At 38.7% G+C, this 11,607-nt stretch overlaps 2 protein-coding genes across 11 annotated transcripts in view; one reads left to right on the forward strand and one right to left on the reverse strand.

Annotated features, from left to right (window-relative positions):
* BFAR (bifunctional apoptosis regulator) overlaps nt 1-11,607 on the forward strand; it is a 40,177-nt gene that overhangs the window by 11,447 nt on the left and 17,123 nt on the right. For both annotated transcript variants that reach the window (XR_003258601.2, XR_010391627.1), the window contains exon 7: nt 5,977-6,072. The gene's annotated coding sequence lies outside the window, so the exon portion shown is untranslated. The remainder of the gene's footprint in view (nt 1-5,976; nt 6,073-11,607) is intronic.
* PLA2G10 (phospholipase A2 group X) overlaps nt 1-11,607 on the reverse strand; it is a 33,955-nt gene that overhangs the window by 2,772 nt on the left and 19,576 nt on the right. For 8 of the 9 annotated variants that reach the window (XM_064520382.1, XM_026096424.2, XM_026096425.2 and 5 more), the window contains 2 exons: nt 3,012-3,177; nt 117-223 (listed from right to left, as the gene is read on the reverse strand). In XM_064520382.1, the coding sequence (XP_064376452.1) occupies nt 117-223; nt 3,012-3,177 (273 nt within the window). Of the gene's footprint in view, nt 1-116; nt 224-3,011; nt 3,178-9,156; nt 9,386-11,607 lie in introns of those variants that run through there. The other variant, XM_026096426.2, reaches the window with a different exon arrangement.

The following is an 11,607-nucleotide window of genomic DNA, read 5'->3' on the forward strand; positions in this document are numbered from 1 at the left end:
TCCTAAGGGGAGGGAAGACAAAATAAGTATTTTGCAGGTCTTTAAGAAATGTCCATGTGTAAGGTCCATTAGACAATAAATAAAGGTAAAACTAAAACCTAAAACTGTCCACTCACCACACACAGCAACATTGTCTTCGCATTCCCAACTGTAACTTTCTATCTTGGGGTTACAACCTGCTTGCTCTGCCTTACTGTAGCAGCAGTCATGGTTAAAGCAGCACCTAAGAGTAACAGAAATAGACTTGCCTTCATTCATGCTATAGCAATTTATGTTCTTATAATCTGGATATTTGGTATCGGCATGTTTCTATAGTCTGTGAAATAATAAAACAGTTAGTTTATCTGTGTGTACAAACTGTTCTCTGCTCAGGAATCAAAAGAAGAAAATAATTATTTAATAGATCACTTATTCTTTAATATAATCAATGATGATCATAATTGGTGTCTAATATACATTGAATTAGTTGGACTTCTTCATATATGAAAATGTAGGGAATCTTTAAAGTATTCTCAGTTTTAAACATAATGGACTTTTATGTAGGTATCCTTCTCTCCTACCCCTTCCAAGAAAAAGAGGAATAAACACCAGAATAGTCTGTCAAATAATGAGGACTAATAACTAACTAATACGGAGTGGAGGGGAAAAAACTTGTTAGGCTGTAGCATATTATCATAAATGCATTCTTATAGCAAAGTCCTTAGATGATGGCAGAAAAGCTGAGGGCAGGTGAATAGTTGCAATGAATAGCATAGGTGCTGTTTACCATACTATTACTAAAACTGTTTGCCTCAGTATCATGACAAAGTTTTGGAAATTGCCCAAAATGATGCTTTCCAAATTGTTCTTTTCATAACTGGAACAGTAAATTCATAGGCTTTCTATCACACTGTGGAACTGAACAGTATTTCCAAGCAAGCATGAATGGCTTGTTTTAGTGCTTAAAAAAGAGTTACTCTCTGGTGTAGAGCCATTGCAAGCCCAGAATAGGAGGTAGGGGAGGTAACAAGGACCTGAAATTAGAGAGCTTGTAAGTCTTTGCTGCAAGCTGTAACTGTACTCTCTTTGATTCAGTGGAAGGACAGGATGTGTCAGCGAGTTCTTTACATTCAGTCATATGTTTCCTTCTGGTAGCTTAAAAACATCATATCACATGACTTTTGGATGGCGTTTAGGTTGCCTGAGGAATTTGTGTCCGCATGAGAAAAGGTTAATGCTGTGAGCTCTCACTTGCAATTGTTGCTTTTTTTTCTTATGCTTATTAAATAATCAGTTGGTAACTCCACACCAATCTTCATTTAAAGATCCCGAAATACTTTACAGCTAAACAGCACAATGTCCTTGAAGTAGCTCAATACATTCATTTTAGCATAAGGAAATAAATCTTTAAGGGAGTAAGGGATATAAGTCATAAGGGAATAAGTCACTCCTAGAGAGTCATTGTAGCAGGATTAAGGTAAATAAAACAGGAAATTGTGGCTTGTTGTGCCATGGTTCGGTCCATCTTCATGTGTTTACAAGGAAATAATAAACTCTGTACGAAAACATCTCTTACTAAAATTTTAGTAACTGTAGTCTTCATTTAAATACAAGAGTAGATACTTAAGGATTTTACATTTGATCATATGAAAGCAGCGTAAGGTCCGTCTCCATTTGAAAGTTTATTTTTACAAATAGCAGGCATAAATTTCAATTACAGTAACTGTTACTTGAATAACTCTGTTATAGGCATTCTTGCTTCAGATTAAGTATTCCTGTAATTTCATTTAATTTGTTTTCAGGGATAATCCTTCATGTAGACAGTCTACAATGTAAGTCAAAACTTTAAGAAAGAAAACTTGGTAAGAATGTTTGACTCTGCATGTTAACTAGTACAATTTTTTGATTGTGTCAAATGCTGAAGCTGATCAAATACGCTCACTTTTGGCTTTTTCCTAATATGTAGTTACTAAAAGCCAGACAACAAATAACTAGCTGTATTTCCTGAAGAGGAAGTTTCTTGCTGCTTTGAGACTTTTGTAAAGTGAAAAATATGCCCACAAGGAAAGATTTGCAGGCTGCAGATACTCCATCATTTATCTTTGGGAATACAGTGGCCAGAACTAACAATAGTCCCTTCTTTCCATATGTGTTCCCAGTCATTAAAATAGCAACTGCATTTTACAAAGTTGTGTCTAAAACCACAGATTTTATATGCAAAAGCCTGAAATGTCTAGGCAAAGATTATAGAAGTTTTAGTCTAATGACAGCTAGAATGTCTATGCAAAATGTTCAAATGTGATCTTTTCATATATTCTACCCTAAATAAGGGTTTCATGTTTGTTTTCTCTTTGATTTATGACGTCTGTGGTAAGTCAGCACTTGAAATGTAACATATGATGGGTAAATATACTATTATAATGATAAACTTTAAAGTATAAAACCTTTATTTAACTAATCTAATCAGGAAATCATCTTCCTCACAGCTAATCTTTGATTATAAAATACATTCATGGTTGTTAATATGCTGAGATTTAGTATTAAATACAAAAGTTCTATTTTTATAATTATTTTATAAACAATTCATAATTCCTTTCATTCAAAAGTTGTTTTTTAACAGGCTGAATTTTGCACAGTTCTGTGTGCATTATTTTGAATACCTATAGGGTGGATGAAAGTAGAATGAGAACATTTTCCATTGTGAATATTTTTATAGATAGCTTGAAAGTTTGAAGACTTGACTTCTCCAAGAAGACTTTGGGTCTTCAAGTCTTGGCCAAACAGCAACAGCAGAGAAACTCAGTTGTACTGTGAAGCCAATATTAATGCAGTCAGAGCTTGAGTTAAAGGAAGACTCGTGCAGGTACACAGCAATACAATTTTAATGCTTCAGACTTTCTTAGCACTCCAGAGTGCATTTAAACTCAGTTCTCCCACTGATGTTAAGTAAGCTTAATTCTTATTTTAATCCTTTTACTCTGTCCTCTGCATAAATTCATCACTTTACTAATCAGATAAATAGCTACTCTTACCAGTCTAGTTTGTCCTTGGGCCAGCCTTTTCCTCCCAGACCACAGTAGCATCCGTAGCGTAGGTAGGCAAAAGGAGAACGTCCTGTAGTACATCTGATGGCTCCAGCTAATTCAAGAATTCCTCTTCGGTTCCTAAAATGAGCTTCCCCAACAGTGCCTTTATAAACTGCAGGCAGGGAGGGGGAAAAAAACTCTTTACTTGGTAGTGAATCATCCCTGCAGTTATATGGTCTTTTTATTTTCATAATTTTGATAATGAATGCCAGTATTTGAGAATAATAAAGCAGTATCTTGTTTTGGTTCTGACATTCTGGGGCCACAATGACTAGCTGTCCTTGACCCAGTCCCTTTACCCCCACTCTATAGTGAGCAAAATACTATAAAATAAACAGCATTCTGAATAGCTGCAGTGGTTTCCTCCCATCAAAGCAGCATATAATAGTAGACTTCAGTCGTTCCTATTCTTAAAACTGTGGCTAGGGCAAGCATGTGTTCTGTGGTCTGGGTCAACTAGTCTGCTAAGATTAGATGCCATAAGCATTACAGTAACTTCTCATTACCCCAAAATGCAATTTTGCCTATGTTGTTCTTCTGCAACAGTGTCAGTTTGTAGACTGTAATGCTTTTCATTTGTATGAATGTCTTCTGTGGATGGGGTTCTGTTTTTCCACTACAGCATCCTCATGTTTAAGCTAGCAAGCCAAATAAGTGATTTTTTTTTTGTTTCTTGTCTTGAAAACATTTCCAGGGGAATTTGAAGAGGATTTTCCTTAAGGGACTCCTCTTGCCATTATTTCTGCAGAGCAAGGCCATGTTCAGCAACTTTTTTTTTTTTGTTGTTTTTGTTTTGTTTTGTTTAAGCCACCTCAGGTCATTACTAAAACCACAGGTCAAAGGCAGCGGATAAATGTTGAGACACCCTTCTCTTAGGGCTACTTTCTAATTGCCAGCAATTTGACAGTCAGTGGTATGTGGATGAGAGTTAGAGAACCTGTTTTATCAAACAGCATGTCATGTTTGTTTTTCAGGTTGATCAAAGACCCTCAATGATAATAGGCAGCATTTCTTTGCTGTGCAGGACTTTTCCAAGTTATTTGCAGCAGTTTTTAAGAAGTCAGATGAGTATAAACCAAGTTAATGGAGGGCTACTGGAAAGAGTTGTCTTACCAAAATAAACCATGAGCTTAATTAGTATAAGAAGAAAAGTTTATAAGCCTTATCTCCCTGTACTGGAAAAAGGTTAAGTTGTTGAATAACTGACAGTGTCCATGAAAGACTGACAGCAGAAGAACCCTTTGGACTTTGTCATTGAGGGCTTTGATATTTATTTTCCTACAGAAACTATAATCAGTTAATGGAAATCTGCAGAAAAATATTGTCCCCAAGGCAGTTTTTGTACAGTTGAGTAACTTGCAATGTGTGGGATGTTGGTGACCTTCAGCACTACTAATTTCATGAAACAAAAGGATTTAAATACCTCATGAAATCACCTCATTAAGGAACTACTGTTTTGTGCATGAGAATGGTAAAAATGTTTTAGAAAGCATGTTGGTGGTTAGTCCTTACTTATGAATATAGCTAGACTTTCTAAAAAAAATATTTAGTATTTTTCTGACTGGTGACTACTCCCAAATATTGTTTTCTCCTGCTTCATAGACATGGTGTAGGGAGAGGAGTGAATGTTAAAGCAGGAGTGCTTGAACATGCATATGCATCTTCAGCCATTAATTGCAAGTAATCTCATCCTAAGGAATTAAAAAGCTTCCTTGACTGTGTAGTCACTTGCAGCTCCATTTGCACTAACACTTCCTTCTTAAGACAGTGGATAGTATATACTGTGTCATGGTTCTCGTTCCATGGTATTATCTGTTGTTGAGGCATCTGATCCTCTCAGACTTTCCCAAAGAGTCCAAAAATGTACTGAGTCGACTATTTTGGAATCTCTGTAGTTCTAGGTGCCAAAAGAGCAGTCATGTTGTGGAGCTGATATGTGATCATCTCTTCTTCCTTCATTGCTCTGAATGTGTGTTTCGGCTCTCGGTAGTAGAGGCGTACATCTGAGGTACTACCAGATTGTTACCTTTCCGACAGCACTGAAAGTGTTTTCTTCACTGTCACTACAGGTTCAGTGATTTCCCATCTGAAAAAAACTTTGCAATAAGACTGCAGCATTACAAGTGGCAACCACTTACATTCTTGAAAGTTTACTGAAATCTGGCTAGGCTCTTGTTGCTAGCCGGTAAGGACTGAAGGAGCCATGTTAGTAATTAATGGCAAAGCTGGGCTTGTTCTGCATGAATTTTGAAGAAGTCCCTGAATAGAATGAAGAGCTTATTCACTCCATCTCAGTTCCTGGCTACTGAGAAGGGGTAGTATGGAAGTGCTACAAGACAGGAAGAGGGAGCCAAGAATTTCCAAATTGTATTCCTGGTCACAGAGAATTGCTTGCCAACTTTTGACAAATACCAATCCCTTGATTTACATCCGTACAAAGCGGAAGTGATGAACAATCTGCTCTCTGGGGAGCTCAGGTATAATTCTTTGAAATGTGCCACATAAGTCCAAGGAAGGACATAAACTTTTTATCTGTAAATAATCTGTAAATTTTTTAACTGTAAATTCTTTGTGTTAACAGCATCTGGGCATCTAGGTATAAACCAGGACTGCATTGTACTAGATGCTCTAAATATGACTGAAGGAAAATATCTGTCCCAACAGCTTTATAATCTGAATATAATAAAAGAGGTGAGAGACTGTCCTAGAACCCATAGAACTATGGAAACAATAGCAGTATGATGATGGTACCTTTAGTGTATTAGCAGCATAATAAAATTTCTGAAATACTTTATCAGAACTTGTGTGGAATGAAAACAAAGAGTGAAGTGACATACAGCTGCATGTTTCCAAACTTTTTACTACTAAGATATGTTTTAAAAATCTTATCTGCTTTTCCTTCTTTTTACAGAGACTTCTCATTATCTTTATGGACAAGAATATTCCTATAGGTTTGATTATGCATTCCTGAAAAAGCAGTATCACCACTAATATCTGCCTAATACAGGTATATGTGTTACTTTTAATAGCAGAATAGGTCTTCATTGATTTGCTTTTGTCATGCAGCTGTATCAAAATGTTGCTGGGGAAAATGGGAGGGATTTGGATTGTTTTATTTTTGTTGCTTTATACTATGTATGAAAAGTCAAAAATATGGTATCTAGAGGCCACAGGAAATAGGTACCCTTGAACATAGAAAGATAATTTAATCAGACTTACTACAATTCGAGCCTAGTCTTGGTATGGCTATTAAAAATTCTTGTAACATTTAACTCCAGTGTTTTCTGCATGTTTGGAATTGCCTTTGGGAGTGCCTTTGTTAAAGGTTCAACTGTTGTTGTTCTTGAAAGAAAGCTTTAAAGACAGGTATTTGCAAGGAAAAAAAACTTATGAGTGGTTTGTTCATCAGCAAAGCCAGATGTGCTGGACATAAGGTAACTACTTTAAAGGTTGAAGGGAAAGCAAAGCCTTACCAATTCTGAGACTACTTTAGGCAGAAAAACTTTACAGAAAAAAGAAGAAAAATTATGCAGTTGTTCTTGAGATTTTAATGACAAAGCCACAGAGATCAAAAGGCATGAGGCAACTTCCTGAAGACTGAAATTATATGAACACTAAAGACAGCCTGAGAGAAAATAACAGTACGTAGTCACAACGTGCTTCTATAGTGCTTAATTTTAAGTCTGTAATTTCTGTTACCCAAATTAGAGTCCTGCTGTGTATGGAGAACTTCAGCATCATTGTACGCTCTATTGGTTCGTTGCATGTATACGCCCTTGAGAGTTCAGATTTTGCTAAGTGCTGTACGTTATCATGTAATAGTTACCATGTCTTTGCAAGGTATTTTCCACTACAACTTCCTGCTCTCGTTTTTTCCATAGTTTTCTGGTCACTAATTTGCTATAATATAAAATAAATCCAGTCCTGTAAGTTTCTGTATGCATGGAAAAAATATATTTTTAGAAACATAACCTTTCACAAAAAGCTCTTGTATGTTTCCTATGAGATTTTTCTCTTTGCAATTGGCACAATGCAAAAAAAAAATATTTTTACAGATATATTTTTCTTGAGGTACATAGCTTCATATAACTGTGATACACAGCTACACTATTAGCATCTGTTAGTCTGTGATGCTTTGTGAGTTTTAAAAGAACTTCAGCCAAAATATTTCCATTCTTTCAAATATTGAGATGACAATTTTTGTGATGTTAAATATATTTATCATTATATATTGCAGTATTTCCTTTGTAAAGTCATAGTGCTCCAATAGTTTGGAGCTTGAAACCTGGGAGGAAGGTCTTCCTGATGCATGTCCAAGATCTTGCTAGAAATAGAAACCTGTGATTAACTGTATGCATTGGAGAAACTTTCACTTTTGCTTTGATTTACAGTGGTTTCATATGCCATCAAGAGTGGCCTTTCTCAGCTCATCTTGCTGCCTAGACTACCCACATGCTATCTCTACAAACTGTGGCCACGTGGTAAATTTTCTTGAAAGGATATATTTGTCTGTTTTGATTTTTGTGGCTCAAGCATTGAGAAACAGGTAGATTGCATTTTTCTTCCTTCTCGCTGCCTACAGAATGAGTGACTTTGATCTCTGGCTCAGAGCTATAGGAGGGCAGGCTCTCCCTATGATGATTTGTCTAGGCTGGTAGAAGCAGTGAACCAAAGTCAGGTCTTGCATTGCTTTCCTTAATGTCCTTGCTGAGGTTTGTGCTGTGTGAAGGATGAAGTCTGATCAAAATGCAGGAGGAATAATAAGGGCAGGCTGAGGTCAGGAAGTAGAATTGGGGCAGTGAGCTTGCCAGAACCTTAAGTTGGCGCCATTATGCAAGCACCTTATGCTCTTTAATCATGTGATTGCGTTTTTTTCCCCAGACCCCTGCTTCATTCAGTACATAAAAAGGATTTGCTCTAAGGATGAATTGAGGCTCGTGTCTGTAGGATCTTTCTATTTGCAAGATTGGTGTGGTGAATTTGCAAGCTGTGTAGGAATGTGTAAAGTGCAAGAAGACAGAAGAGAACCTCATAATTAAGGCAGATGAATGGTGTTCTGGAAAACTGGATTTTATCCTTACACCGAGGTTCAATATAAGGCTAGTTTAATCAATTTAAAACACTGCCAATTAATGTTTACTAGTAGTATGTTCCCAACCTGCTGAATATCTAGGGGTTGGAGTACTGAACTACTAAAATACTTGGTGAGAGCCAGGGTTTGACTAGTGGGAATTTTTGATTAATTTTAAGTAGTAGGGAAAATCAGGTTGTAACATGTCACCATGGGAACTTAAAATCAGTGGATGCTTTTTTGTGTGTCAGCCCAGCTACCTGTCTGTAAAAAAGGGATGATAATTTAAGTTTCACAGAAGTGTTAGGGAAAGAAGTACTTTCAGGTATTATAGTGATGAATACCTCAGAAAATCTATGAGGAAACAGACTGTAAATTATTACAGCTGGCCTTTAATACTGCTTAATAAATAGGGTATGGGAATACATATTATTTAATAGGCAGGAGACAAAAAAAATTAAATACTTGCTAAGTGAGTACTGTCTGTTATGGGCAGGAATGAGGCAGGGGTCCTTTAATTATATCCTCACATCCTAACTTACTCATAAAGACTGACTTGACTCATTCTTTCAGAACACCACACTTAGACTGTTGTAGGCGATCTTAGTCCTGGCAAGTCCTAGCTTTTGAGTTATTTGCAACTTAAATGCTCTGCGATAGCTTTCTCTATAAAACCTACAAAATAGGGTGCAGGTAGATTATTGGCTTTGAACACGGACTGTTATTACATATGCGATCTGCATTCTGCAGTCTGATTTTAAATACTGAACTTCGCAGTACACTTGCACCTTACTGATGGACTTTAGCAAAGTAGCACGAAAACCTCCCCAATTGTAACTTCCATGTTGCAAGCGGAGCCAGGCAGGGGTGGTCGGCGCAGCTCGGCTCTCCGGCTGCCGGCTGGGCGCTCCGGCTCTGCCCTTCGGCTGAGCTACGTTTTGCCCGAGCGCTTCCTTCCCCCGCGCGGAGGTGCTGCCCGCCCCGGCCCCGCAGCCCCCCGCCGCCGCCGGCTCCACTCACCGGCCGGGAGCAGCAGCAGCAGCAGCAGCAGCAGGGGCGGGCGGCGGGGGGCCATGGGCGGCGCGGCGGCGGCGGGCTCCCGCAGAGCCGCCTGGCTGCCGGAGCGGCGTGCGGAGGTGTGAGCGGCGGCGGCTGCGGGCCGCCTATAAAAGGCCGCTTTCTGCCCCGAGTCAGGGCCCCCGGAGCCGGCGCGGGGGAGCGGGTCCCGCTGTCCATCCTGCCAGAAGGGAGGAGCCGCCGCTGGGGCGGCCGCGCTCCTCGCACACGCTGCCGGGGACCCCGAGCCCGGCTGCCTCTGGTCTCGGGGGGGACGCGGCTCTGCCCCGCGGGGGCTTTGCTATTTCTCTTTGAGTTACAGCACTTCCTAAATAATTCCCTCTAGACCTAAAGTGTTAAGGTAGCCGTGAACCGTGTGGTAAGTTATCCAGCGGTTAATTACCGGTGCTGAATGCTTGCACTGTGTCTGTAGTCTGAATTTGTTGAGCTTCATCTCCTGATTGCTTCTTTTCTTAGGAGACTAAAGAGCAGTCTGCTGCTAAACTGGTTGTGTATACTTATAGCTTTATCAAAATAACGTTTTAACCTTCCCTTGACCAAAACACTCTTACATATCTTTTTTGCAAATTTTGTACTTTGTATATTTTCTCTATTCCCTTTCCAACTTTTGTATTATTTTGAAAGCTCTACAACTGGATGCTGTACTCCCAAAATGGTTTCACTGACCCTCACAACCAACAGATAATACCACTTACTCTTATCTGACTCCTCTTTGCTTGTGGGTTCCATGTATTTCATCAGCCTTTTCATTACTGCACTGAAACTAGTGCACCTCTTGTCAGATGCTCAGCTGTCAGGGCCGCTGAAGTTGTGTGAGAGGTTTTGGGGTTGTTTTGTTTTGGGTTTTTTTTTTTTGTCATTTTTATATTCCAGGATATGTCCAGGGATCCCACTGAGGCTTATACTAGTAGGATAGGGAAGAAGATATGAAAACAAAGCTGTTCCAGGACTTACCAAGAACTTGTTCTTGCTCACAATAGTTAGGTACTATCAGAGTGCAGCTTGTAGATTTGTGTAGTGAATGTCTGGTATTTTTATCAAAGAAATAGAGTATTTTTACATGTGCATGAAGGACTGAAGGATAGTCCTACTTTTGCATTAAAATAATCTGATTTCTGTTTCGTGTCATTTCCCTTTAATCAGAATAGAAGAGAAAATTATATGTGGTCTGATTCCAAAAGGCAGAAAGCATGCACAGATGGATCAGATTTTAGTATGCTCTCATAATTCACATCCTATGAAATGGCTGTGTTGGCAGAGAAGTTAGGGTAGCATGGGACAAATGTGGAAGCACACCAACAGAAGGTAGGACAGTGATATATCTTCGTATACTTGATATGTCTTTGTACACCTATGTGCAAAATACTAGAAATGGTATGTTAGCCCAGTCAAAACTGTGCACTGTGCTTGAGTGAGCAAGCAAAAGTGATCGTGGCATGAACCTGACAAGCCAGAAGGATGCAGGGTTTCTAGCTCAAGAGGCTGTGTTCTAGAGGGGCAGGAAAGTCAGCAGTGCCAGACTCTGCTATGTGATTTTGCTGCAGGCTCGCTGTGTACCCGTGACTCCCCACTGGCTGCATGTGTGGCATCAGTGAGCTGTGATATGCTGCCAGCTGTTACCTCTCTCCCAGTCTTTTGGGTGTTGTGGACATGGTGGACCATAGCTGCCACTGTGCTTCCCAAGGGAGATTTACACATATTAGTCAAGGATGGACGTGTGTACTGGAAAAATAGCATCCATGATGAGTACAGATGCTGTCAATGATCATGAAAAAGTCTTGGTAATGTACTAATCATAATAGAAAACCTATTCATTTGGGATAGATTTTTTTTTTTGTAAGACTTTCTTGCTACTGCCATCAACTAGGTCAAAGTAATTTTCATATTACTCATGGAGTCACATCACTAATTACAGTTACTCTGTTTTCATACTGTCACTTGTATTGTGTTTGTTTACAGACTCTTCCGGTCCATAAGTCACACCTATTAGAATGCTTTAATAGTGTTCAATACCAGTTTAGTGAAATTTCCAGTTGAACAGTGTCCCATCCAGCATACCATTGGATATAACAATAAAAACAGTATCCAGAGGAGCAACGTGAATTACATGACATATTTGTTCTTTAGGAGACTGATGCAATGTGTTAGTGCACTTAGCTTGAGTTTGATTTCAAAGCAAGTTGATTTTTTTTTCTAATTTAAGTTGGTTAATTTTTATCTAATTCTTATGTGCATAGTATCAAACCGTCACAAAGTTTCACGCTACTCACATTTAAGGATGGTGTTGTGTGCACAGATTGTACACAGACTAATAGATATAAAAATTATTATAGGAATATAGTATTTAAGTACCTGCTGAATACTTTATATATAAACAGTTTGAATTAGATCAAT

The sequence above is a fragment of the Dromaius novaehollandiae genome, chromosome 14 (genome assembly GCF_036370855.1).
Source record: "Dromaius novaehollandiae isolate bDroNov1 chromosome 14, bDroNov1.hap1, whole genome shotgun sequence".
Classification (NCBI taxonomy): domain Eukaryota; kingdom Metazoa; phylum Chordata; class Aves; order Casuariiformes; family Dromaiidae; genus Dromaius; species Dromaius novaehollandiae.